A 27,908-nucleotide genomic window follows, 5' to 3' on the forward strand; every position below is an offset into this window, starting at 1 on the left:
CGTGCGGCCCGACCCCCCTCCCTAGACGGTTGTCTTTTCCCTCTTCCCGTTACCTCTCGGCTGGGTTGTGTGACGGGAAAGGCTCGGCGGGTTGAGGTTGAGTGACTGCTGCGAGTCCTGAGAGGAAGGGGCCGATGCGGAAGAGGTAAGGGGTTTAGGCAGCCCCTCGTCCCCCTCGCCCTTCGGTTTCCCCGCTGGCCACTGCGCAGTTCTTCCCGCGCCGTCCTGACATTCCCTGGCCCGCTCCTCAAACTGACGTCCCCTCCCTTCACGTCGCTCTGGGGTGCCCCCACCCTTCCCCCCTCACATGCCAACCAAGGTGTCTGGGGGACAAAGGGAGGAGGAGAGAAGTGGGGCTCCCGAGGGAAGGCAGGGGGAGCTGAGCGTCGCCCTTCGCCAAGATCTATCCCTCCCTGTCCCCCTGTATTCGACCCACCCCGAGCTCCCCTCTTCCTACTCCTGGCTTCTGCAGGCGGGTGGGGACGGGGGCTTTTTCAGAGTTGTCTAAAGACGAGGCAGCGGCCAGGTAGGGGGGCCAGTAATGAGGAGACGGAGTGGATGGAGCTTAGAGTCAGGAAGACCTGAGTTCAGATCCAACCTCAGACACTTAGCTGTGTCCCCCTGGGCAAGCCACTTCACCTCTGTTTGCCTCAGTTTCCTCATCTGTGACATGGGGCTAATCATAGCACCTACCTCACAGGGTTATTGTGAAGATAAAATGAAATGTTTGTAAAGCGATTTCGGAGCACTAGGTAAATGCTTTAGTATTTGTGGATATCTCGTTTAACCCTGGCAACAATCCTGGGAGGTTAAGTACTATTATTATTCCCATTTTACAGAGGAGGAAACTGACCCAGATAAAAGGTTAAGGCTATTTTGAACCTGGGTTGTTTGACTCCTGAGCAGTAGCCCTGTTCCACCTAGCTGCCTTTGCCTGTGGTTAATAAACATTGGATGTGAGATTTAAAGGCAAATTTCTCCCAAGCTCCGAGGTCCATTGCTATTTCCACTGTAGTGATCTGCCTCCAGTGCAATGAAAAGAGCAGGGAACTGGAAGTCAAGACACTTGGGTTCTGTCCTTACAGTATTGATTTAAGAAGGTTAAACACATCTCCCCAGGCCTCACATCCTCCTGTGCCTAAAATGGATGAGATGACTTCTAAGGTCCTTTTCTGTGCTTAAGATTCACAGAATTTTATTTTTAAAATGCTTTTTTGGTAGGTTTTGTTAAATAAGTCACTTCACAATGATTCCCAGCCCCAACAGAACTGAACCTTTTTAAAAAATTTTTTTTTATTCTTTTTCTCCCCTCACCTCCATTTCCCAATATATTCCTCCCTCTTTTTCCACAGAGCCATCCATTTTAGTGGAAAATAACAGTCCATCAAAACTAACCAACACATTGACCAAATTGAACATTATATGCAGTGTTCCACATACATAGTCCCATACCCCTGCAAAGAAGAAAGGCTGTGTATTCTTTCTTTTCTTTGGGACCAAGCTTAGTCATAATTTCGTAGCATTCAGTTTTGATTGTTGTGTTCTTATCATTCTTTCAGTTTACACTGTTGTATCATGTATTTTGTTTTCCTGCTTCTGCTTACTTCACCTTTGTTATTTGGAAGCTTTTCAGTTGTGTCCAACTTTTCATCACTCCATTTGGGATTTTCTTGGCAACGATAATGGAGTGGTTTGCCATTTCCTATTCCAGCTCTTTTTACAGATGAGGAAACTGAGGCAAACAGGGTTAAGTACTTTGCCCAGGGTCACACAGTCTAAGGCCAGATTTTAACTCTGGAAAATGAGTCTTCCTGACTCCAGGCCCAGCCTGTGCCACTTAGCTGCCCTATTACTTCACCATACCTCAATTCGTATAAATCTTTACATATTTCTCTTTATTCATCTTTTCTTTTATGTAATATTTCATTGCATTCATGTGCCAGAATTGTCGATTCCACAATCAGTGGGCTTTGTTTCCAATTCTTTGCTACTACAAAAAGTACTGCTATAAATGTTTTGGTATATGTAATATCTTTTTATTATTGCTCTCTTTGGGATATATACTTAGCAGTGGGATCTTTGGGTCAAAGAGTATGGACATTTTGGTCCATTTCTCAGTATAATTCCAAATTGCTTTCTAGAATGTTCAGTCCAGTTCACACCGACTGCATATTAATATGTCTGTCTTGTGCACATCCTCCAACATTGACTATTTACATCTCGTGTGATTTTTGCCAATTTACTGAGCCTAAGGGGAAACATCAGTTATTTTGATTTACATTTCTCTTATTATTAGTGATTTGGGATCAATTTACAGGATCTTAGAGGTAATAGTGGAAAGAACACATGATTTTGAGTTAGAGGATTTGAGTCAGGTTTGAATCCTGGCTTTTCTGTTTCCTAGCTATATGAACTTGGACAAATCACTTAACTTCAACGAGCCTCAGTTTCACTCTCTGCAAAATGAGAGGGTTGGACTAGCTCTTTATAGGTTCTTTCAGCTGTAGATCTTATGAACTCAGTAAGAAAGGGTTTTAGAGGGCCTGTAATGGACTTTAACAAGAAGCACCCAGCTTTTCTTGACTGAGATACCTGGTCTAAATCCTTTGGTCACCATTGAAAAGTGTTTTCTGTAACTTCCCATGAATTTTTTGTTGTATTCTGAGACGGAAGTTTTATATTTTTTTAAAAATCATTTTACTGTTCCAAATTATTTTATTCTATTTCTCATTTTATTTCTGTTATTTTGCTTTTCTTTGTTATTTTACTGTGTCTTAATCTGTTGTCCTTCCATCATCTTCTTTCCACATTGATTGGTATTCCATTATACTGTCTTCATCTTCAATAGCTGTATCTCTGGTAATATACCACTATGCAGCTTATAGATTCTCAAAAAAGTACTTGTCAGTGAAATGACAGAAAATGAAAAGACTTTTAAGCATTACAGATCACAAGAGTGCAGGCTTTAACTTCCCCTCAGTTTGCAGACTGTACCCTTGGTGCACAGCATACTTGGGACTCTTATAGTTTCACTTGCTAAGCAAGTGCTACAGTTTGATTTTTATCCAGAGTGCTTATTAAATTCCTGAAGTCAACTTGACACCAACAAATCAAATCTACCCCGATTGAGTTAGTGTAATTGGACCCTAAGATGCCTGTGGCCACCAGAAAGCAGCTTAAGCTGGACTGATGCTGACTTTCCACAGGCTTCACTTTGAAGAATGCTTCCTTAGAGGGGCTATAGAAATGCCAAGTAAGAAGCAAGCAGAGTTAGATGTTTTTGGAGCTGCTGTTAGTCTTTGCTTGCTAGTCTTTTTTTAAATATATTTTTATTTATTTTTTGCTCTTCAATTCTTAGCTTACAGCATAGTTTTCCAGAACCTTTCCAAGCCAATTGCCATGAATAGTTTAGGTTGCATTGTAGATAGAACTTCCTGTTTGGGGAAAAAACATTACTTTTTTTGATGGGTGACTTTATGGTATATTCCTTGCAAATACAGCTTTTTAACATATCTTTTGCCATTCAGAAGCCTGACTTTCCAAACATTTAGAATACAATTGAAAGTAAATTAAATGGAGATTGAACATTTAGGAACAGCTAGGGAAGTACTATTTGCTGTGTAGTATTCATTCAGTTAGCACTGATTGTCTAGTTCATGCGTTCAGAAAGAGTTATTATGGTAGCCTTCTTGTCCTTTCAGTCTGTACTCATTTAGCATTTATTTACAGCTTTTATCTTGCTTGTTTGGACCAGATTGGTGATTTCATAAGTATTGGGAGCTTATAATGAGGAACTTCTCTGTCTGTGCAGATCTGTGCCATTTTCTCTGCAGCTTGCAGAATTTCCTGGGGGCATTGAGAGGTTATACTTTGCTTAGTGTCACAGAAGCAGTGTGCCACAGAGGAAGGGCTTGAGCCCAGGTCTTCTTGACTCTGGACAACTTTGTCGACCTCTGCCCACTTGCTAGCTCTCCACCCTAGATTCTTTTTAGCTATATGTGTGTCTTTCTCCTCAGGCTGAGTGTAAGCTCCTTGAGATTATTTTCTCTTTTTATTTCTCTCAGAACCTATCCGAGTATCTTGCACATAGTAGATACTAGGTCCATATCAACTGTTTGGTGAGATAGTCATGGTATAGTGCAGAGCTCTGACATTTGTGCAACACTGAACAAAGTCACCTGACCTTCTTGGTTGTTAGTTTCCTCATCTATAGAATGAAAAGGATGGACTACAATCTAGTCCTTAATAAAAATCCTAAATAAAATAATAATTAATATAAAATAAATAAAATAATAAAAATAGTCCTTAATAAAAGGATTTGTTCTGTGAAGTTTAGATTCAGTCAAAAAGCTGCACTTGAGGACCTAAAGGGCCACATACCCCCCCCCCCACTAGATAGCCTCTGAGGTCCCTTCCAGTCTAAAACTGTGTGACCTCAGACAATCACTGGTACCTTTCTTGGTCTCAGTTTCCTTATATGTAAAAAAGGGGTTAGCCTACGTGTTGTCTGATCTATATCTGTGACCCTATGATGAGTTAAAACTTAAGTGGATTGTATTACATTTATGTTGAAGAATCAGTGAATCATCTGTAAGTGGCACATCCAGAGATTCTTCATTAGGAGTAGGAAAGGTAACAGTACTAATAGTAACAAAAATTGTTAGTGTATCTGTAGTGCTTTAAGGTTTACAAAGTGCTTTGCATATATTAACTCATTTGATCCTCACAACAACCCCTGTGAGGTAAGTTATTTTCCAGATGAGGAAGCTGAGGATAGGAGGAATAAAATGACTTGCTCAGGATCACACAGCTATTAAGTATCTGAGATAGAATTTGAAGGCTGGTCTTTTTAACTCTAAGTCATATACTTTGTTTCTTTCATCACCTTGTTACCTAGATGCTCTAGGCAAGTGTATCTTTGCCAAGTTCTCTCATCTCTCCTTGTCTTCTGAGGATCAGAAGTTAAAAAAAAACAAAAACAAAAACAAAAACAAAAAACCCAACAACCTTCTAGTGCTTCAGAATAAATTTTGGGGAATCAGATACATATGTATCTTTTTTTTTCTTATGTAGTTCAAATGTAAGTAATGCTTTAATGTTGACAAATCACTTTGCTCACAAAAGCCCTGTTAGGTTGTGCAAGTATTATTATCCTCATTTTATAAATGTAGCTTACAGAGGAAGTAAAACGGTCTCTTAATAGCTAGCAGAAGTCAGAACTTCAGTTAAATTCCAGGACTTCTGAATACATTTAAAACATTCTTTCCATAGCACCGAGGTGCCTTTCTAAGAATGTTTCTTTTCTCCTTGTCTCAGATGAATCGGACAAAAGTTGATGAGGAAGAGTACTGGCACAGCTCCAAGTTCAAGGCTTTCACGTTTGATGATGATGATGATGATGAACTCTCCCAGGTAGGTTTCCAAGGACATGACAGACACGGGACAGACTTGGAAGTTTAACTATCTTCCTGACTGCTAGCCAGAAATTCACTCTATCAGCATTCTAGCTGGTCTTAATCTTTTTTTTTTTTTTTTTTTGCTAGGCAGTGGGATTAAGTGATTTGCCTAGGGTAACACAGCTAGTGTGTCAAGTGTCTGAGGCTGGATTCGACCTCAAGTCCTCCTGACTCTAGGGCCAGTACTCTATCCACTGGTCCACCTAGCTGCCCCTGGCTTTACTCTTAAAACCATCTTCTATAGAGATTTCTGTCTAGTAACTACCTGTGTGACCTTGGACAGGTTACTTATTATCTCTGAGTCTCAATTTTCTCATCTGTTAAATGGAGTTAAACTAAATGATTTCTGAGGTTTCTTCTGGGAGCATTGAATTCTCTGAAATTCCAGTCTGGAAGATGTTCAGGGTCATAAAATGTAGAAAACTGAGAGAAATGTTAGCAAAGAACTAATAGGAAGTGGCAGCTAGATGGTGCAGTGGATAGAGCACTGGTCCCGGAGTCAAGAGGACTTGAGTTCAAATCTGGCCTCAGACACTTTGCACTTCCTAGTTGTATGACCCTGGGCAAGTCACTTAACCCTGATTGCCTCACTAAAAAAAGAAAGAAAGAAAGGAAGAACTAATAGGAAGAAAAAAAGATCAACTTTTCTTTTACATTTTTATTGATATTTTAAAATTTTATATTTCTTACTGTATCCCACTCTCCTCCCCCTTCCAGAGAGCCAACTTGTTAAAAAAGAAATTAAAAAGAACAAGTTAAAAAAAATCACCATATGAAAAAGGTACTGTTGTGTGGAGTGTCCCATACCCATGGCCTCCCCTTCTACAGAGAAGCAGGGGCAATGTCTTCTAATATGTCTTTTTGAGACCCAAGCTTAATCATTATAATATTGCACCGTTCAAAGAACTTTGTTCTTTTTTTTAAAAAAGAAAAAAATAATAGATATTTATTGCTGTCTTTTGTTTTTACGTTATCTAGATTTCTACTGTGTCTCTCCCCTACCCATTCCCCAGAGAATGATCCTTTATAGCAAAGGATGTGATTTTTAAGAAAAATAGGTAGCAAAAGCATGCAGAGGTGTTTTATCTCTTCTTTGGGGCTGAGCTTTACAATTTTGCAACCTTCTTTTTCGATCATGCTGTGGTTCTCTCCAGTTACATTTCTGTCATTGTGTAGGTACTTTTCTTGGCTCTACTTCACTTTGTATCAGTTCATCTAAGTTCATGCTTCTCCACATTTGTCATTTCTTACGACCCATTAATATTCTATTATATTCCTGTGCCACGATTTGTTGCTAATTGATCTACTTCATTTCTACTTCTTTGCTTTTAAAAAAAAAAGTGCCCTTGTAAATATTTTGTTGTATATATGGCGTGTGTGTATGTGTTTGTGTGTGTGTGTGTAATTGACTTCCTTTGGTGTCTGCCTAGGAGTGGAATTTATGAGTCAAAAGGCACGGACGTTTTAAATAACCTTCTTTGCAGAATATCAAATTGCTTTCCAAAATGGTTTAATGAATTCACAATTCTATCAACACAACATTAAGTGCTAAGTGACTTGCCCAGGGTCACGAGTTAGTAAGTGTCTGAAGCCAGATTTGAACTAAGGAAGGAGGAGTCTTTTAAATTCCAGGCCCGGCATTCTATCCACTGTGCCACCATAACCCCATATGTTTGGATATTAAACCCTTATCAGAAATAATTTGCTATTTGATACAGAGTTTTCTTTCTTAGGCAACCACTTCTCTCCATATCCTATTTGTACTGATTTTGTTCACGTAAAACAATTTTCCTTTAAAAAAAAAAAGGGTCTCAAGTTCTTTATTTAGATGGATTCATTTTTATTCTTGAGTGAGAATTCAATTCAGTCAATACTCATAAGCATGTTCTTTGTGTAAGGCACTGTGCAAAGGGTAGGAATACAAAGAAAAACAATAATCCTTGTTTTCAGTGAACATATATTCTAATAGAGATACAAGATCTATGCAGTAAGGTGTGTCACTGGTAGTCCATGGTGTAAACATGATAGTCCAGTGAGGAACAAAGCATTAATAACTTGGAGGATTGGAAAAGTCTTCATCCAGGAGTTGATCTGGAAATAGACTAAATATTCTAAGAAACAGAAACGAGACTGGTGTGTATTCCAGGCATGAGGGACAGTTGGAGATGGAGTGCTGAGTTTGGGGACCATCTGGTAGAATTGTTTAGAATGTTGTTTACATAAAGGAAAATAAAATGAAATTAGATAAACAAAGATAGATTGAAGACAGAAGAAGTCTTATTTTTCCTGGAGACAATAGGGAGCCACTGAAGGTCTTTGAACAGGCCAATGACTTAGACCTGTGGCTTAGAAATATAATTTTGGTAGTTGGATGGGTCGGAAGAGTGAAGGAACTGAAAGCAGGAAGCACATTTAGGAGGCCATTGCAATAATCCAGGTTAGAGATTATGAAAATCTGAATTAAGGTGTTGGCTATGTGAATAAAGACAAAGGGATGGATGTATGATACATTGTAGAAGTATAATCAATAGGATTTTGGAACTGATTAGATATGGGGGGGAAGTCAATGAAGAGTGGAGGTTCTGACCCTGGGTAAGTGGAAGGATGGTGATACACAATAGAACTGGGGGGGAAAATGCGTGTAAGGGAGAGAAGGAATTAGGGCAAAATATACTATTTTGGACATGTTGCATTTGAAATGACTGTGATATCCATATGGAAATATTTATACAGCAGATATTTGATGATTTGAGACTGGAGCTCAGGAAAGAGGTTAGGGTTATATACATAGATTTGGGAGTTATCTGAATAGAGATAATCATTGAGCCCATGCTGATGAGATCCCTGAGAGGGAGGGATAGAAGACCCAAAGGGTTACAGTAAAAAAAATAATAATAATAAGTTCAAGAGAAATGGGGGGAGGGAGGTATTGAAAAATAGGATATTATGATCAGAAGAGAATTTCAGACTTCTGAATCATGGAGGCACCATCTATATTTTATGATTTAATATTTTTTTTTGCCCAATTACATGTAAAGACAATTTTAAACATTTTTTAAAACTTTTAGTTCCAAATTCCCTCTCCCCTTACCCGTACCCCGAATTGAGAAGGCAAACAATTTGATATACTTGGGCCATCATGCAAAACATTTCTACGTTAGTCATATTGTAAAAGAAAACACAGACCAAAACAAACAAGAAAAATAAAGAAAAAGTATGCTTTGATTTATATTCAGGCTCCATCAGTTCTTTTTCTGGAGATGGAGAACATTTTTCATCTTAAGTTCTTTGGGGTTATCTTGAATTGTTGTTTGCTGAGAATAGCTAAGTTATTCACAGTTGACCATAGTACAGTATTGCTGTTATTGTGTACAATATTCTCCTGGTTCTGCTCATTTCACCTTGCATCAGTTTATGTAAATCTTTTCTGGCTTTGCTGAGAGCATCCTGTTCATCGTTTCTTATAGTACAATAGTATTCTATCACAAGTGTGTACAACAACTTGTTCAACCATTCCCCAGTTGATGGACATCTCCTCAATTTCCAATTCTTTGCCATCATTAAAAGAGCTGCTATAAATGTTTTTGCACATATAGGTCCTTTTCCTCTTTTTTTTTTTTAACCAGTTTGGGATACAGACCTAGTACTGGTATTGCTTGGTCAAAGAGTATGCATGGTTTTATAGCCCCTTGGGCATAGTTCCAAATTACTCTACAGAATGGTTAAATCAGTGTACAGCTTCACCAACATCGCATTAGTGTCTCAATTTTCCCACATCCATTCCAACATTTGTCATTTTCCATTTCTGTTATCTTAGCCACTTTGATAGGTGGTAGCTCAAAGTTGTTCTAATTTGCATTTCTTTAATCAACAGTGATTTAGAGTATTTTTCATATGATTATAGATAGCTTTGATTACTTTGTCTGAAAACTGCCTGTTCATATCCTTTGACCGTCTGTCAATTGAGGAATGGCTCTTATTTTTATAAATTTAACTCTGTTCTGTATATATTTGAGAAACGAGGTCTTTATAAGAGAAACTTGCTGTAAAATTTTTTTCACCATTATGATTACCAATTGTGTCTTTCTCTCCATCCTATTTTCCAGCACCATTTATTGATGACAATATCTTAAGGTATCTTTATTGGTAACTGAAGTGGCATGAAGATGAAGGTGCTAAAAGTTAAGAAGTGGGATGAATTAAGAGGCTGGGATGTTCAAAGGGATACGAAGTCCCTTTAGATGAGGGTAGGGGTCAGGGTATAGAGGAAGACTGTAAGCTGGTATTGAAGTCCTTGAGCTAGGAGCAAGAATGATTTGGTCCCGAGAACATTACAGCAACAAGGATCTGGAGTGATGACATAGGCAGATAGAGTGAACCTCAAAAGAGAAGTTGCCAAGTGAAGGTGGTAGAGGGAGGATCAGGCAGTGATCCTAAGAAGAAGGAGTTATGCCTTTTTTCCTAGTTATTTGTCAGCTACATGGGAGAAGGAGCAGCCTATGCTGTAGAGAATAGTCAGGGATGCACTTTCTTCCAGAGGGGGCCAGATTTTCATGAACATTGTGGAAAGAGTGTGAGAAGCAGCCTCAGCCTAGGGTAACAGAGTTTTTGCTAACAGCAGAACAAGGGTTCAGGAAGACAAACTAGAAAGGATGGGCAGAAGAAGGTAGAAACTGGATAGGATGAAAAAGTGGGGAATGGATCAAGATTTTCATTTCAGTCTAATATGAGTTCAAAAATCAGCTTCACAAATAAAGAAGGAGTATTATTGATGGTATTCTCTGCATCTTACTAATGGAGAAACTCAATGAATTTCCATGAGGACCTTGGTCACATACCAAGTTGCACAAACACAATTGTAGCTTGGATTAGAACTTGAAAGCCTCCGATAATTTCAGATTTATTCTATGAAACCTGACCTCTGGCTCCTGTAATCAAATCAGTTTGATTTGATTTGATCAAATCAGTTTGACCCTTTGTCAGTTTTCTTTGTGAACGTTTTAGGTGTATTAAATGAAATTTTCTTTTAAATACTACTCATTCAGCCTTTTGGCTTTATGTCCCAAATTCATCTGGTATCATCTTGCTAAATAAGTTTGGATGCTGATGAAGGGCAGTAGGAGGAAGAGGTGACTTGGATTCCCAGATTTCTGTCCACTTGCAGTTGAAGGAGTCCAAACGGGCAGTGAACAGCCTTCGGGACATTGTGGATGATGATGACGATGACCTGGAGAGGGTCAGCTGGAGTGGAGAACCTGTGGGGAGTAAGTAGAATGAATCCAAGGAGGTCATGCTCAGGATTTATGTCTTTAATAGATGACCCCCCTGCTTTAACCAGTGTCCCTCCCTCCTCTTCCTTCTCTCCTTTCAAAATTCAGTCACTTTAAAAGTCTATCCTTGACTGGAGAGCTTCTAAAGAGACAGATGATCATAGGATAATAAATTTAGAGCTGGAAGCAACCTTAAAGGCCTTCTAGACCACCCCCTTCATTTTACAGATGAGGAAACTAAGACTTAAGAGAGGTTAAATGATTTGCCCATGGTCACACAGCTTGTATGTGTAAGAAGCAGGATGTGAACTTAAGCCCTCCTGACTGGCAATTTCATACACTCTTGTAGAGTCTATGAAAGATGTAAGATGTAAGAAAGAGCTTTCTGTCTCCTTTTTTTTTTAAAATTTATCTTTCCCTGGCTACAAGTGTAGTGGCCACTGACAAGTTAGCTACCTGTATTGATCAGCCTGGAAGCTTTAACCTTGTCATTTTTCCAACTTGAACTGTTTTGCCTCTCTTAGATTACCTCTGCTCTCAGGAGCTTACCATATTGATTTCTGACTTACAGTGGAGGCCTAATTCAGAGTTAGCCCAAGTGTAGCTCAGAAAGCTCGAAGGTAACCACTGGCCTCAGTCTCCCCAGCAGCAGAGAGTAGAAGTTGTGCCACCATGCCCTGCCTGTCTACTTTTTAAAATACACATTTTTATTGATGTCTTTGTTTTATTTATATCACAGTCACTTCTCCATTTATCCCCCACCTCCCATCAAAATCCACTAAACCCTTTCTTATAAAAAAGAAAAACAGTTAAGCAAAACCAACCAAAAAAGCAACACCCTCTGACAGTGTATGTGACATTCACATCTTTTATTCTCAGAAAGCAAAATTATTCATTCTTTGCTGTGTCCTGCACAGCTGTGCCTATGAGCTGTGGTTGTGAATGAATTCCCATAGCTCTGGGACAAGACTCATTACTTAGCTATGAAATCTTGCCACCTAGCCATTATTGAACACTATTTAAACTATTAACATTTAGCTCCTCCTGTTGTCACCCAACATCTTCTTTGATTTTAGGAGGCAGGATCAGTTAGGAAACCAGAATCACCTGTGAAGTTTTTAGATTACCTGCTGGGAGATAGGAGCATGAGGATTTACATTCTGCCAGAGGTTTGCTAAATCTATACTTTGACTCCTTCCTGTCATGTAGGCATCTCTTGGTCCATCAAAGAGACAGCTTCCAGTGGTGGCCCCACCCTTGAGGGACGTGAGCCCCTAAAGACTCGAAACAGCTTGTCGTCATATCCTCCACTTCCCAAGCCTGCCTCCTCCTACTCTTTGAGCAGCTTCTTCAAAGGTAAAGAGTGAATAGATGTGAAAAGTTTCCCTTTCCATTGGGCATTAAAAGATCCAGCCCAACATTCTCTTTTAATCTGGAAGAAAGGGAAACTGAAGGAAAAAGTGGTTTATTGGAGTTGGCAGCTAATTCAGAAATCCTTTGTCACTCTGTAAGGTTTTGTGGATGAAAGGAATTAGGGAGAATTTTGAATGGCTGGATCAAGGGGAGATGTCTCCAGACCTTAGTTGGTAGGATTGTCATTGGATTGCCAAGGGCAAGGTGACATTGGTGCAATGGGAAGAGGGATGGATTTGGAGTCAGAGGACATGAGCTTGAATTTAAGTACTGCCTCTTATCCGTATGGGTCAAGTAACTCTGACAAGTTACTTAAATTCTCTGGGCCCTAGTTTTGTCATCTTTAAAATGTTGGGATTGGACTAGATGGTGTCTAAGGACATTGCCAGCTTCAGATCGCTGATCTTCATTGCTTTGGGAAGGATGGGCTATGATCTTTCATTATTAGGTGGTTTCTAAGATAGGTCACATACTCTGCTCTATTATGTAACTTAGACTAGAACATAAAAAAAGATCTCAGCTTCACAGCTAAGAAGAAATTAGGACTAAAGTGGAAAGTCACCTCTTTCTGATATAGTCATTAAACATTTATTAAGCATATACCATGTGCCAGACACTGTGCTAAAATATAAGAAAAAATACAAAAACTGGTATGTTATTAGGACATATATCCTTCTTAACTATTTCTGTATTGTAGATAAGAGAAGCAGGTAGTTTGAGTTCTGGAAGGTTGGAGATACAAAAGTGAAGGCTTCCCTTTAGTTAGCTTTAATAGCGTATTCAGACAACATAGCTAAGTCCTTGTGGCCAAGACAGAAAGCTGATAACCCAGCCACCAGCCAAGAGAATCACAGGAATTAAAAACTGGAATGGCCCCTTCAAACAGGTAGTCTAGTCCAGTCAGTCACATGGTTAATTGATATGCTGAAATTAGAACTTAGATCTCCCAACTCCCAGTTCAGCCTTCTTGCTATTCCACCATGAATGCTAGGAGTGCTGTGATGCCAAGCTAACCCAATGGGTACAGACAACCTATTCAGAAGGGTTTTGAACTGCAACTTAAAATTTAGGGTGAGTTGGTAAGAAAAAAAATACGAATTGCTGAGAAAGATGCACTATAAGCATTTGTTTCGTAGGAGTGTTAGCTTATGGTATTGTCTTTGAAGAAAAAAATTTATTTTGATCTGGACCTCTGATTTCATCATTGTAAAGAACACCTGATGTGGACACCCCCTCTACAGATGCAGATGAGCAACTCTGTCTGTATCTTAAATTCTTAGAGTCATTTGAGATACTGAGGGGTTAAGTGATTTGCCCATGGTCACACAGCCATGAAGTGTCAGAAATAGGACTTGAACCTAGGTTTTTCTGACTTAAAACCTAGTCTCTATCCACTATACCATAGTAGTTTAATAAAAAGTTGTGTTTTTCATAAAGGCTAAAAAATTTATAGTTATAAATCTGTGGAGGCTGAACAAAAGAACTCCATCCAAATATCAGGGAAAGCATAGGTTTCACGATTTGGATCATGTGACCAGACTTCACTGACACTGTGGGCAGCTTGCCAAGTTTCAGCGCCAGTATTTTTGATTTGTGAATAAACCTCTTCTACAGGGAGGGATCCTATGGAATGAGAAAAGCTTACTCTTAATATTTTAGCCTTAAAAAAATGTTTATTTTGTTAATATTTTCTAAATAAGCCTTTGTTTTAATAAAGAATTGCCTTATTTAATATACTTTTATTGTGACTTCACAATTCTCAATGATTGTGTTTACAGGTCTTTTTCTTTTAGTTAAAACGAAAACATTTGTTGTGATGCTCAAGTGAGATGATGTATGTATGTGAAGCCATGGTGCAAAGCTTAAGCATGATACAAAAGCGAGTTTTTATTTGTTACTTAACTCTTCTGTTCCCAGTGGATGTTTATGATTGTCCAGTGGTCCTGTATAGCCGTAACTTGAACCTTGGATCTCATTCTCCCTATGTTCTTTGGCTTTAGGAAGAAGCAGAATTGGGAGTTTCCAGTCCCTTTCAGATGGTAGGCATTGGGCTTTGGGGATTGGATTGTCTTCCCTTGCTTGCTGTGGGGAATAGTTTTTGGCCTGATATCCTCTCTGAAGAGTTGGGGAACTAGGTGGCATGTACTTTTGGTACTCTAACCTTGGGAAGAACCACTAAACTGTGTAGAAGGAAATATTTTAGCCTTATAAAGGATAAAGTGACACATCTTCCCCATTCTAATGGTAGGACATAATTTTGGAATAATGTCTTGCTTTGACTGCAGACAAGAGAGGGTCACTGCCCTTGGCTTTAAGTCTATATACTGGAGGACCTTTTAGAGAAGGAAGCCATACTTAAAGGGAGAGATGACAAGAGGCAGAATTCAGGATGTATTGAGCCTGTTGCCTTTTCTTCTCTAGCTCTCTCAGATGTACCTCCTAAAAACTATGCTCCAGAACTGCGAAGACCTAAGGGTGAATACAAGGTGGGTTACTACTAGCAACTATACTTCAAAACCCAGTGATTTTCATGTGGATTGCTAAAGGGGGCGTAACTGGGCAGAGATTGCAGTGAAATGGATAAGAAAGAACAGCTGATCTCTGAGCAAAGAATTCTGTCTGAGTCCAAGAATCCAGAGTGTGTGTTGAAGCAACTCTAATCTTAACTTTCCACAAGCTCGGGCCACGGATGAATGCACAGATATTGCACAAAACCAGCATTAGTGGGTGGAAATCTTAAAATGGTGGCATTAGAGTTTCTGGTTTTCTGAATGAATTGATTCCATTTACGGGGACTTTTTGGAGAGCTGTGGGAAAGAATCCCTCTTCCTCCCTGTTTTCTTTCCCTTGTGCTCCCCTTTTCCCAGTGCTTTCAGTAACACAGAAAAACACTAGCTTTAAACTTCCTTCCTATCAAGGCCATTTTCGACTTTCCAGCTTCTCCCTTGTCTATTTGCTCCTACTAAATACATCCCCCTTCATGACAAAGGATCTCGTGAAGTCAACCAAGCCTGAGATCAAGCCCTCCTGGTACCCGTGAGGCTGGGGTGAGGAGCTGGCATCCCGATACCCTGGCCTCTGATCCCAGTGGGGTTCACAAGCTGCTAATATTTCAGGATTACAGCAGTGACTGGAGCCTCAGTGACACAGTCAGGCGTCTGCAGAAGGGTAAGGTAAGAACATTATGGAAAGAAAGGCATGGGGGGAGTTCTTGGAATGCTGGGCACATTGTCCCCAGGGAAGGAGTGTCTTTCATTTCATATCCCCATCCTATCATTTGATGAGTTTGGATGGTTTCTGAAAGAATTGAACCCAACAGGTCAAAGATTTTATACCTATTTTAAAGACTAGTTGCAGCACTACTTGGCTTGGTGTGGATTAGATTGAATGTAAGGGAGAGCATATGGAATGGAAGGGAAAAGGACACATGGGAATGCTCTTATACCCTGGTGATGTGCCTTGGGTGCTGTGGTGGGACTTGTGGTGGAGGTCAAGTTTCAAGGTTTCCTTAGGACTGCAACACTAGAATACAGAGCTAATGGGGAAAGCTTTGGGGGAGGACTCAGGTCTAGAGTGTGCACAGGGATCTTGATGTAACAATTGAGACTTTGTAACCAGCGACATTTCCTGAAATTGGTACATTTAGGAATATGACTTCCTCAAAGCTAAAGTGCAGGTTGGGAAACCATATCCTGATTTCTTCTTCCTTCGTCTTGCCCTGCCAGGTCTGCTCCCTAGAGAGGTTCCGTTCCTTACAGGACAAGCTCCAACTTCTGGAAGAAGCAGTGTCTATTCATGATGGGAACGTCATTACTGCTGTGAGCTTTATTTTAGGAGCAGGAGACCCAGCAGCCACAAACTCTGGGATGATGGTTTAGGTGCCAAGTGGGGAGTTGACTCCTTGACTTCCCTGTGCCTCTCGGGACTCTCAGTGATACAACTGCTGAGGTGGGGAGTGTGCTGGGAATCTTGACTGTGGCATAGAGTCAGCAGCTTGGCTGTTCTGGAAGTCCAAAAGGGGAAGAGGTTGCTGTTCCGCTCTCATACTTTTCCTGAGGAAGAATAAATGTGAGAGGATACTCAGGGAAGTGGTCGAGTGCGTTGGCTCCAGGTAGTCATGGACACCAAGAACTAGTGATTTCTGAGGGATGTTGTGTTCAAGGCTTCAATCATTTTTGCACCCAGGAGCTTGTTCTTTGCCTTAGGCAACCTCTGATGGGTTTTTGGCCTCTGCTAAAATGTTACTCAAAGGGACTGCTGAGGGTAGGGCTAGAGAACACCAATCGATGTGTTTAAGTAGCCCTTAAGGTATAGGGCTGTGTAATCTTATGGAACTTACACTTTATATTCTCCCTTTTTCCTCAGGTTTTGATCTTCCTCAAGAGGACCCTGAGCAAAGGTGAGCATAGTTTGGACTGGCTTGTAGTCATAGGGTCCTGGCTGGGGGAGTGTACATCCAAGTGACTGGCAGTTCATCTTTATAGTAACCCATTGATCACAGATTCTACTGCATCTTATGCATAGACAGGTAGCTGGGCTAGAGTTTGGGGGACCAAGCAAGTTGAGTTAGCGGGAATTGAGGAGTTCTCTTACCAGTGAGTATTCCCTTTAGGCCATGGAGGGTATGTGATGGATAAATTGGCTCCTGCTAGAATTTGGGGAGAAAACTGTATAGTGAGAAAGGAAGCTAGTTTCACATTTAGCATGATTCTAAATTTTTAAATATCTATTTTTATTGATGCCTTCTGTTTTAGCATCCATTTAATTTCCAAATTTGTTTGTCTTTCTCCTCTACCCAGAAAGCCTTTCCATGTAACAAAGATTAAAAGAGGGGGGAAAGCAATTCAGTGCAACCAATCAACACGCAACTGAGTGATTTATTTTTTCTCCATTTACTCCTTACTAGAGATCCTTTTTCGAGAGCTCGAAGTGCGACAGGTTGCCCTGAGACATCTCATTCACTTTCTTAAGGAGATAGGTGATCAGAAGATGCTACTGGACCTTTTCAGGTGAGAGCTACTCCATTGGTTAACAGTTAACAACCAAAAGTCCACATGCAGAGACCCTGTTAGGCATGAAGGCAAGGTCATCTAGTAGACTGGAAAGAGACATGAGGGGTGGGTAACTCACCTCTGCTAGTTTAGTGGCTGTTGACACCATAACAACAAGTGATTTAACCTCTCTGAGCTTTAGTTTCGTTATCTGTAAAAGCGGTATAATTCTTATACCACCAACCTCATTGGATTGTTTTAAGGAAAGCACTTTGATTAGGGAGTACTATCTAAATGTGAGTTATCATTTTCATCATTATCATCATTTTTACTGTTGCTACTACTTGGCTACCTCTGGCAGTGTAGGCCTTTCAGGATGAGATTGAAGAGTACAATTTATTCTCATTTTTCACTTCAAACCTATAGAAGGGGCTGGAGCTCCTACCTATGGGTATCGGCTCCTGCTAGTAAGGTTCCATTCCAAGACGCTAGTGAAGTGGTGGGCTGCCTTACCCTGACTGATGAATAAAGCACTTCATCTGGCTATGGACATTGACCATATGTGACTGAGAGCTGTAAAATAAGATGTATTTATTCATCAATATTTGTTGCACTTTGAGGAGAGGCTGGTGGTGGTAGAGACTAAAGATAAGGCCATGTATTGGATGAGGATGAATATCACCTTGGACTATGTTGCTCTCAGATCATTCATCCTAAGATGAGAGTTTATATTGATGTAAGGAATTTCACACAGCATTAGACAAAAATGCTAGGGAGTGGAGCACCTGAAGCACCTAATGATCTTTTCCTTTCTTCTATGTTCCCAGGTACCTGGACAGAACAGAAGAACTTGCAGTATGTATGACCTTCATTTCAACCTGACACTACCTTAATCTGCACTCATTCTCTTAAGTACAATTAGTACTCTAATTAGAACATTAAAAAAGGTCCTAATGACATTATTTTATTTGTTTTGGTATGCTTCCTTTGGGGGTCTATAAAACTAGACTAGTCTTTTTGGTTTTCTGTTTCTAATCTTTACCTCATTTGGAAGACTAAATGAGACAGCCTACTAGTAGTTAGGAAGACTTGGGTTTGAATCCTTCCTGATTTGCTAGCTATGTGAACAAAGACAAGGCCCTTAAATTCACCTTGTCTTAGTCTTAGTTCTAGTTCCTCATCTGATAATATTTGTAGTACATACCTCATAGGATTGTTTTAAGGTTCAAGTTAGGTAATGTTGTAAAGTGTTTTTCAAACTCTAAAGTGCTATATAAATTAGACTGTGAGCTCCTTGATCACAGGGAATATCTTCTGCCTTTCTTTGTACCCTCAGCACTTAGCACAGTGCCTGGAACATAACAAGTGCTTAATAAATGCTTGCTGCTTGAAAAATGTAAATGTTAGTTATTACTGTCATAGGACCATGGTGATGAAATGGAGTCAGAAATGAGGTGGAGAGGTGGCATGGAATAGTAGATAGAGAACCAGCCTGGGAGTCATGAAAACCTTGGGAGTCATGTACTTCAAGTCCTGCCTCTGACTCATACTGACTCTGTGACCCTGGGCAAGTCACTTAACAGTCTCAGCACCCAGACAACTCTCTTAAGACTATACATTGCAGAACAGTAGCCTGTCTGTATTGGTAGAAGATGTCTGTTCGTCAGTTTGCTCTTTGCACTAGTGAAATGTCGCAAAGAAAAAGAAGCCTAATATAGATCAGAAAGCCAGGTTAGGTAGGCTAATGCAACAGCTCCATCGACCCCCTGAGTTTGCTTCATTCTGCCAGATGTGTTGGGAGTTTTGGGTGCTTTCCCTAGCAGAGTGCCCCCAAGGAGTGGTGCCGATCATAAGAGCTCTCCTCTAGTTGATCTCTCCTTTCTGTGGAGTCCAGGCCACTCAGAACTTTCCTTTTTCTTTCTGTAGCTATCCCAGTACCAAGAACATTTAAGCATCCAGGACCCTGAGAAACGGAAAGAATTTCTCAAGAGTTGCATTGGGTAAGTGCCTCCCTGAATACAGAGAGTTGAAAGATTAGGTGCGAGAGCCTGAACACAGAAAAAGGACCAGGAAGGTAGATGGTGGGGACAGGTAACTGGAAGTGGGTTTCCAAAGTGATTAATAGATTTGTGAGGCATCTTGGAGGCTTAGGGATGGGTGTGACCCTGGCGCCCCAATGTAAGAATCCTCTTCTACTCTTCAGCATTCCTGACAGATGATTGATCAGAATTTCACAAATTTAGGGCTAAGAAATACCTCTGGGTACTAAAGGTCATCTAGTCACACTTACTACCTGAGTGACTTTGGGCAAAACACTGAACTTCTTGGGCCTCAGGTTCTTTTTCTATGTGACCATTTGACATCCCCAGGTGGAAATTGCCTCAGCTATACAATTGAGATAATATTTGCACTAACCCACATGATTGCTTTTAGGAAAGTGCTTTATAAACTTAATAATGTCAATATGTAGATTGATTTAGATACTTCTTTCAGAAATGCAGAGCTTAATAAATATATCCCCTCATCTCTTGCAATCTTGTCCATGTTCACCACCCATCTTCCTGGAGGCATTTCTAGATGAATGGTCTCCAGAGTGTGGGCAGTTAGCTGGTACCAATGAGCCATTAGCCTGATCCTGAGGTGTATTTGAACAGCTAATTAAGAGGATGGGAGGATGTGTTACTTCCCACCTTCCAACACTGTAAATTCACAACTTACCTTCTTTCTTGCTAGTTTTCTGTTTTCTGTTCTGATAGGGCAGTTGAAATCTAATTCTGATAAAGGCATCCATAACAGCAACTGCATGCCTGATTCTGGAAAAATTCCATACCATCATACCCACCTATTCTTTGCCCCCCCCAACCCCCAATACCTAGTGGCTGTAGCAGGTACCTTCTAAGAGGGAGGACCCTGGAGTTGTCACTGTTGAAAAAGAACCTTTTTAGTTTGGGGTGAGAAGGATTGTGACTCCATTGCAATTCTCATTATGTTATTTTTCCCTCCCAAAATACCCTCTTCTAAACTTCCCTATTATGGTTGAGGCACCACTATCTTTCAAGTTAGCCAAGTTTCAAACTTTGTTGTCATTCTTCTTCAACTCACATATCTAAGCAGTTGCTAAATCTATTTTCTAACTCCACAACATAACCATGTCTCATGTTTCCTCTCTTCTCTCACCATCCTAGTTCATGTTCTTATAACTTCTGGCTTAGACTCCTAAATGATTTTCCAGCCTTGTGTCTTGCCTCTCCAGTCCATCTCCTACACAGCTGCCAAAGTGATTTTCCCAAAGCACAGGTCTGACCATGTCTCACTCCCTTATGGCACCCTGTTGACTAGAGGATCAAATATAATTTCATTATTTAATTAAATCTTTTTTAAGTTAATAAGCATTTTTTTTTCCTTCAACCTTCCCACCCTACTAAAAAGAAAAAATTTTTTTAACACATATGCATACTCAAAATAAATTCTTGTATTGGCCATGTCCAGACATGTCTCATTTTGCATATTTACTCCATCACTTCTCTCTGAGGAAATAGGTAACATTCTTCATCATCAGTCTTATGGAATCATGGTTGATTATTGCTTTGATCAAACTTCTTAAGACTTTAAAAATTATTTTGTAAAAATTATATCATTTTTGCAGTATTGTTATAGTATAAATTACCCTCCTGGTTCTTTCTGCTCACTTCATCCTTCATCAGTTCAAACAAATTTTCTTAGGTTTCTTAGTAATCAATTACATTCATCTATCATAGTTTCTTCAGCCATTTCCCAATTTATAGGTAGCCCCTTAGTTTTCAGTTCTTTGCTACCACAAAAAAGAGCTGCTATAAATATTTTTGCACATACAGGGCCTTTTCTTCTTTCTTTGGTCATTTTGGGATATAGATGTACTGGTGGTATTGCAGAGTTAAAGGGTATGCACATTTTAGTAACTTTGAGGGCATAGTTCCTCATTGCTTTCAAGAATAGCTGGACCAATCCACAACTTCATCAACAATCCATCAATGCAGCCTCTCCGACATTTTCCAGTTTCCTTTTTGTCAGTTTTGCCATTCTGATGGGTGTGAGGTAGTAACTGCATTTCTCTCAGCATTAGGTATTTGGAGCACTTTTTTTTTCTATGAATACAGATACGTGGAATCTCTCAGATGATACTGTTTAAGTAGCTTCCTGTGCAAGTCTTCACTGGCATTGCCTTGCCTCCTTCTTCCTGGATGCCGTCCTTCCTTTGATGTAGCCGATTTATGTCTACTGGGTACCTCTGTATGGCTCTTTGGGGTAACCCATGGTTTTAGTTCTCCTGAAACTGGTATTCCATGACGCAGAATCACACATTACTGGAAGAATGTCACTGTTTAAAAGAACCTTTGTTTCCGAAAATTGTTAAAAAGCACTGCAGTTTCCCCAATCCAGTCTCCTTCCCTCCTGCCTTGGGCTCAGTTCCTTGGCCATTCCCAGTGCCTATCCAAGATAATGGTATTTCTGTACCAGTTGTGTGAAGTGTTCATCCAATTGCATATCATATCTGGGACAATAGGTAATCATAATCCGTTTAGTTTTTCATTTGTAAAAATTTGGGTCAAATGCTTTTGAATGATTGTGGGTGCTATAGTGCTTAACGAAATAAATCCAGTACCATCTACCAACAGGAGCATCTGAAGGACAGTGTGAAATCCCTTTTCTATTTGAACTCTGTGAGACATCTTCTATGGTAGACATCTTTGGCAAGCATTAATGTCCCTGTTTTATACCTTGCTCTGACAAGAAGAGGATTGTCAAAATTATCTGTTATATCATTCCGGTAATCTTGAATAGGTTTGACATGCATGTGATATACTTTTATGCATGGGAGGAAAGTCTTTAAGGTTTCATTTAAAAATATTTATTATTTTTGTTTTTTTACACTACTCTCTGATCATCCTGCCCTTTTCTCCTCCCTTCTCAAAAAACCCTCTTTTAGAACAATGAAAATCAGCTAGGTAAGCAAAAATAGTACACTACAACTGACAGCATTTGCAATGTTCTATACTTCTCATCTTATCACTTCTGAGAGGAGGGAAGTATGTTACATAATTAGTTCCCTGGAACCAATATTGACCTTGTGTATAATCTGGATTCTTTTGGTGGTGTTTTCACTTATGTTTTGATTGTCATTTTGTATATTCTACTTTCTTCATTCTGCATTCATACAAATCTTTCCATGTTCTTTGAATTCTTTATGTTTGCCATTTATTATAACACATATTCCCTTACACTTCATGTAGCACAATTTGTTCACCCATTCTCTAATTGATGGGAACTCATTTTGGATCTATTTTTTGGTTACCATTAAAAGTGTTGCTATGAATATTTTTGCCTGTGTGAGACTTTTCCTCCTGTCTTTTACTTCCTTGGCTTTATGCCTCATATTGAGAGTGGAGGAACAAAGGATGTGAGCAGGTGAATGACTATTATAATCCCAAAGCAGTTGAATAAGCTCTCAACTTCATTAACAGTACAATTCTAATGTGCCTGACTTCCCAGTCACACCAACATTGGCTATTTCTGTCTTTCATCATCTTCTCCAATTAGGTGATTGTTGAAATTTCGTATTTGTTTTAATTTGCATTTCTTAATAGACTGTAATTACTCTCCTTGAAATCAGGGACTATTTCATTTTTACAATGTCTGCTTCATAGCAGTCACTTAATAAATACTTGTTGATTGATTGCCATTGATTTGGAGCAATTTTTTCATGTGTTTATTTATGAGTTTACATTTCTTCTTTAGAAAAATTGTTATTGGGGCAGCTAGGTGGCGCAGTGGATAGAGCACCAGCCCTGAAGTCAGGAGGACCTGAGTTCAAATGCGGCCTCAGACCAAACACTTGACACTTACTAGCTGTGTGACCCTGGGCAAGTCACGTAACCCCAATTGCCTTAAAAAATTTTTTTTATTAATATGCTTTCCTTACTTATCTATCAGAGAGTGGCTCTTCATCTTTTGTTTGTGTCAATTTCCTATATATCTTAGATATTAAATTTTTATCAGAAATACTCAACAGCTTTTTATTCTAGCTGCATAGATACTGTTCTTGCAAAAGCTTTTTAATGTTATATCATCAACTTTGCCCATTTTGTGTTCTGTCATCTTTTCTATCCTGAGTCTAAATTTCCCTCATAACCATAAAGCTGCTTTCTTCTGTTCTTTAATTTTATTAATTTTAATTTTTTAATTTTAATAAATTTAATTAATTTTAATAAATTTAATTTTATTTGACCTTTATGTTTTGATTGCATGTTCATTTGGAGCTTGTTTTGGTGTATATCGTAAGAAATTGGCCTGAATCCATTTTCTACCAAACTGCTTTCCACTTATCCCAGAAGTCTTTTTATAAGGAGTCCTATGCCAAGGCTGGGTTTCATTGACAAGTCCAGTGCTTTTTGTAGTCATTAAACAATATTCATAGTGTGATCCTTTTATTCTCTTCACCTTTCAGTCAATTGTCTATCTGTAAAAATGTCACTTGCAGTGGGATATCATTTTTATAAGCCAATCTGTTCCCTTCTCATAAGATAAAATCAGGGATGTCCTTAATGCCTTTTGTCAATAATTCTTATGAAGATTTTGCAGAAATGGTAAAGTAAGTATATGAGTTGGTAGTTTTAGACATTTTTCATTCACTTTTTTCCCCCCAGTAATTAAGTCCATGTTTTTTTTCTTCTAATATTTGCTGTCTTCCTCTCTTTTGGATAGTTTGAGAATTTATGCCTCAGTGTCCTCAAAATTGTGTTGATATTAGCATAGACTTCCTCTTCCTGTCTTTGTGAAATTTCTTCATTGAGCGCATTATAGACTGTGGTGATTGGGGTTCAAATATAGTGGTGCTATTATTATTATTGATATAGAAAGCATTTGTTAGAGAAATCTTTATAGACATATTAGTATCTTGAAGCACTAAGAATTCCTTAGGTAAAGGTGCTAATTATAATTTGGTTTTGTTCATCCTTTGGGAGAGTGACACCTGTAGTTGAAGAGAAGTACTAACCTTCTGGCCTTTTACCAGTTTACCATTTTCAGTGGAAGATGCTGCTCATGTTCAAGACCATTATACACTCCTGGAACGACAGATCATCATTGAGGTTAGAATCCCCATTTGCCTTATCTGTCTCAAAGCCTGTAAGGCCTTTTCTCCCACCATTGTAATTTCTATTTAGCACCAAGGAGAGTTCTAGAACCTTCTGCCTCCAAACATAATTCCTCTTATTCAGCTACCCTGTTAGGTAGCCAGTCTCTAAGAATTCTATGTCTTTCCCTTTTTATATTCTAAGCCATTTTTTCCTTTTTCTATTTCTCCTGAGTACCCTGAAGAATGTTCCCTCAGCATGCTGTCTTCCTATAGCTTTTCTGGATCCAACTTGAGATCATTGGCCTGAATTGTTTTAACTGTTTTCCTGGATTTAATATTTTCTCTTTCTTTTTCTGTAATATGAGTTTTCTCTTTTATATAACCTATGAGTTTTATTCTCCTTTTCTCTCTCTTGGCCCCATTTGGCTAGGTGAATGACCGACATCTAGAATCTTCAGGGCAGACAGAAATCTTCCGGAAACATCCAAGAAAGGCCTCCATCCTCAACATGCCGCTGGTGACAACTCTCTTCTACTCCTGCTTCTACCACTACACAGAGCCTGAGGTATGTGAAAGTAAAATTTAGGAGATAAATGTCCAAATTCTCATGAGTTCTTCGCCTGGGACACATGAAATATGATATTAATATTAATTTTATGAGTAGGTTTGGATGTTGTCTTACTCTCAAAGGGTCACTGGACAGGCAGGAGGATGTTTTCACTTGGCGTACCTTCAGCAATCTGGCATCAAGAGTCTGGTGTGGTTTACTTTGCCTGTTAGTCTTCACAGCAACCTCTGTTCAAAGGGGATAACTCTTTCAGATTAGGGCAATTCAAAGGGGAAGATAGATTTTGGGTGGTAGAGAGACAGGAGAGCTAGGTATGAGTGCCGATACAACTTCTGATTTCGTGAAGATGTTTTTAATAATATTTTTAATGAGTGTCAGTTTTCCCATTACTTAGGGCTCATTGAAGAATTGGAGAAGGCATTGAAGTTCTCAAACCAGTCTTCATGTAGCTGAACTGTAGTGATAGATTAAATAGATTTGCTGTGCTTATATGTTGAACTCAAGAAGTCATGAAATGAAATGTAGGAAGTCTTGGAGATAGGAAGAGAAAATGAGAAGTTGTCCAGCCTGAAAGAGTTACTGTAATCTATAGGACAGTTAGCAAACACAATAATGTTCCTTCTTATTTTTTCTCCAGGGAACATTTAGCAGTCCCATCAATCTGAAAAAAACTTTTAAGGTAAGTATAAATGAATAGTTTTTTGATAGCAGCCACATCAGGGAAAATATGAAGTAGGAATAAGGAAAAATGGATGATGGAAAGGTTGAGAAGAGTTGTTGAGACTTATTTAGAACCAGCAATCAAGGAAGTTCTCTTTTGAACTTCCCTAGTTGTATTGAGGGTACCACCATCCTTCTGGTCTCCCAGATCCACAACCTCAGTTTTAGGTTTCATTCCCCACTCCACCTCGCTCCACATGTCCATTCAGTTGCCAAATCTTGCCATTTTTACCTCAGCATCTCTCATATCAAACTCCATCTCACTCCTCACACAGTTATCACCTTGGTTCAGACCCTCATTGCCTTTGGTCTAAACTATTGCAAAAGCCTTCTGATTGAGCCTTCTAGCTCAAGTTTCTCTCCTCCTTTCCACTCCATCCCCTACGTAGATGTTGCTCAAGGAAAAATGATTTTTCTTAAGCACACCTCAGATTGTGGCACTCTTCAACTCAATAAACTTCAGGAATGCCTGTTGTCTGTAAGATAAAATATAAACTCCTCTTTGGCTTTCAAGGTCCTTTACAGTATGGCTCCAACCTGTCTCTCAAATCAGGTTATACATCACTCCCTTTCCACATTCCACAGTCTAAGCAAACTATCTTTCTTGTTCCTTATCCTCTGCATCTATCTCCCACCTTCATGGCTCCATGGAAGACTGGCAGTCTTCCCCTTGTTCTTCCTCCTCACTTACATCTCATAAAATCCGTTACTTGAAAATACAGCTCACACATCATCTTGTACATAATACTTTTCCTGATTCCCCCAACTTCCCCAGTTCTCTCCCTCCCTAAACTATCTTATTTTTATTCTTTATACTACACACACTCACCCTTTCCCACTTCCCAACCCCCCATCTTGACAAAATGTAAATTTCTTGAGCGTAAGGATTGATTAGTTTTTTATCTTTGTATCCCCAATGCCTAATACATAGTAGAAGAGTAATGAATGTTTATTGATTGAGTGATTAAAACAAGCTCCTAAAGTTAGCAAGAACCTTCTACTATACCACCTTTTTCATGGACCACAAGGAAGGATAGGTTACTCAGTCCTCATTCAGTGGGAATTTCCTAATTTTTCTCACATGATCTTCTTCCAACCGCTGACCTTTAATAAGTAGGAATGTAATGATAGAGAGAATATCATAACCCCAAACTTATAGAAGTTATATTTTTCAACCATTTGGTCCCACCCTCACCCTATCTTTGCTCCTTATTATACCCTGCAAAAAACCTCTTATCCATATGCATCTCCAGAAAATTGGTCTCAAACAGGATGTGTAGACCTCACTGTGGTAAGGAAGCTGCTTGCTTATCAACTTTACGAAACAGCTGATTAGCTTCCCCTTTGAAGCCATTGCTGCTTCCTGCCACTCCTCAATCTCCTTGATTCCGTATGTTTGTTTTCCAGATTCCTGATAAGCAGTATGTACTGACAGCGCTGGCTGCCCGTGCCAAACTCCGAGCATGGCAGGATGTGGATGCCCTCTTCACCACTAAGGTAGGTACCCTGGAGCCTTTAACTTTCACTTGCTTAGTTTTACCTTGGAAGAGATAACATCACTTGATTGTCCAGTGACTGCAAAGATTCCTCTTAACTTCAAGCATAGAGTTCGGTTTGTGATGTGCACTTTTAATTTCCTAGGACTGTACTTCGATGCCTGATCTCCCTGCTTCCTTTCTGTTCCATCTCTCCATGAGAACGTTCTTTATGTTTCCGGCTTCTGGTTATTTCTTGTCCTTCAATGCAAGTGTTTTATGAAACTCATCCCCACTGTTCTTTCTCTCTGTCTCCCTTTTTCTCTGTCCTCTTCCCCTCGAAGTCTTTGTCCTTTTATTCACCTTTCTCTCTTTCTTTAATACAGAAGGTTGGGTCTAAGTGTTTCTCATGTCTCTGTTTGTGTTTCAGAATTGGCTGGGGTACACCAAGAAGAGAGCTCCCATTGGCTTCCACCGGGTTGTGGAAATTCTGCACAAGAACACTGCCCCCGTACAGGTGGAGTTTCTGTGGGAAGCATTTGCATGCAGAACACTTCAAGGCACAGTCCCTTCTGACTTTGAGCCTCCTAGTCAGTGCTGATCTTTCTGTTATGAGACCAAGTGTGTTGTTAAACACTGTAGCATTGGTGCTTTCTGAAGAAAGAAAGTCACTCTGCCCCTTAGAAGTAGATACAATATATCCATCCCAGAAAGTAACTTCTCTGAAGTATTTAGGAATATTTGGCTGTGTTGAATCCTAGAGGGAGCATTGGCATAATGTTTACGTGACAGAAAGACTGCTCACTGGGAGTATCAAGGACGTAGCTTTATGTTAGATCTGGAGCTTGGCCTGCTCTGACTGTTAAGACTCCAGGGAGAACGTATGACTGACTTTTTTTTC

At 39.6% G+C, this 27,908-nt stretch overlaps 1 protein-coding gene across 1 annotated transcript in view; it reads left to right on the forward strand.

The window, feature by feature from the left end:
* Positions 1-9: 9 nt before the first annotated feature.
* The window catches only part of VIPAS39 (VPS33B interacting protein, apical-basolateral polarity regulator, spe-39 homolog), a 31,939-nt gene continuing 4,040 nt past the window's right edge, over positions 10-27,908 (forward strand). The window contains exons 1-17 of the mRNA XM_027844799.1: positions 10-145; positions 5,317-5,412; positions 10,621-10,720; positions 11,936-12,082; positions 14,140-14,178; positions 14,561-14,625; positions 15,256-15,312; positions 15,865-15,957; positions 16,505-16,538; positions 17,046-17,148; positions 17,958-17,985; positions 19,057-19,130; positions 24,182-24,257; positions 24,675-24,809; positions 25,450-25,491; positions 26,940-27,029; positions 27,438-27,524. Of these exons, the coding sequence (XP_027700600.1) occupies positions 5,317-5,412; positions 10,621-10,720; positions 11,936-12,082; positions 14,140-14,178; positions 14,561-14,625; positions 15,256-15,312; positions 15,865-15,957; positions 16,505-16,538; positions 17,046-17,148; positions 17,958-17,985; positions 19,057-19,130; positions 24,182-24,257; positions 24,675-24,809; positions 25,450-25,491; positions 26,940-27,029; positions 27,438-27,524 (1,266 nt within the window). The 5' untranslated portion in view covers positions 10-145. The remainder of the gene's footprint in view (positions 146-5,316; positions 5,413-10,620; positions 10,721-11,935; positions 12,083-14,139; positions 14,179-14,560; positions 14,626-15,255; positions 15,313-15,864; positions 15,958-16,504; positions 16,539-17,045; positions 17,149-17,957; positions 17,986-19,056; positions 19,131-24,181; positions 24,258-24,674; positions 24,810-25,449; positions 25,492-26,939; positions 27,030-27,437; positions 27,525-27,908) is intronic.

This window comes from Vombatus ursinus, unplaced genomic scaffold (genome assembly GCF_900497805.2).
Source record: "Vombatus ursinus unplaced genomic scaffold, bare-nosed wombat genome assembly UNPS02014945.1, whole genome shotgun sequence".
Classification (NCBI taxonomy): domain Eukaryota; kingdom Metazoa; phylum Chordata; class Mammalia; order Diprotodontia; family Vombatidae; genus Vombatus; species Vombatus ursinus.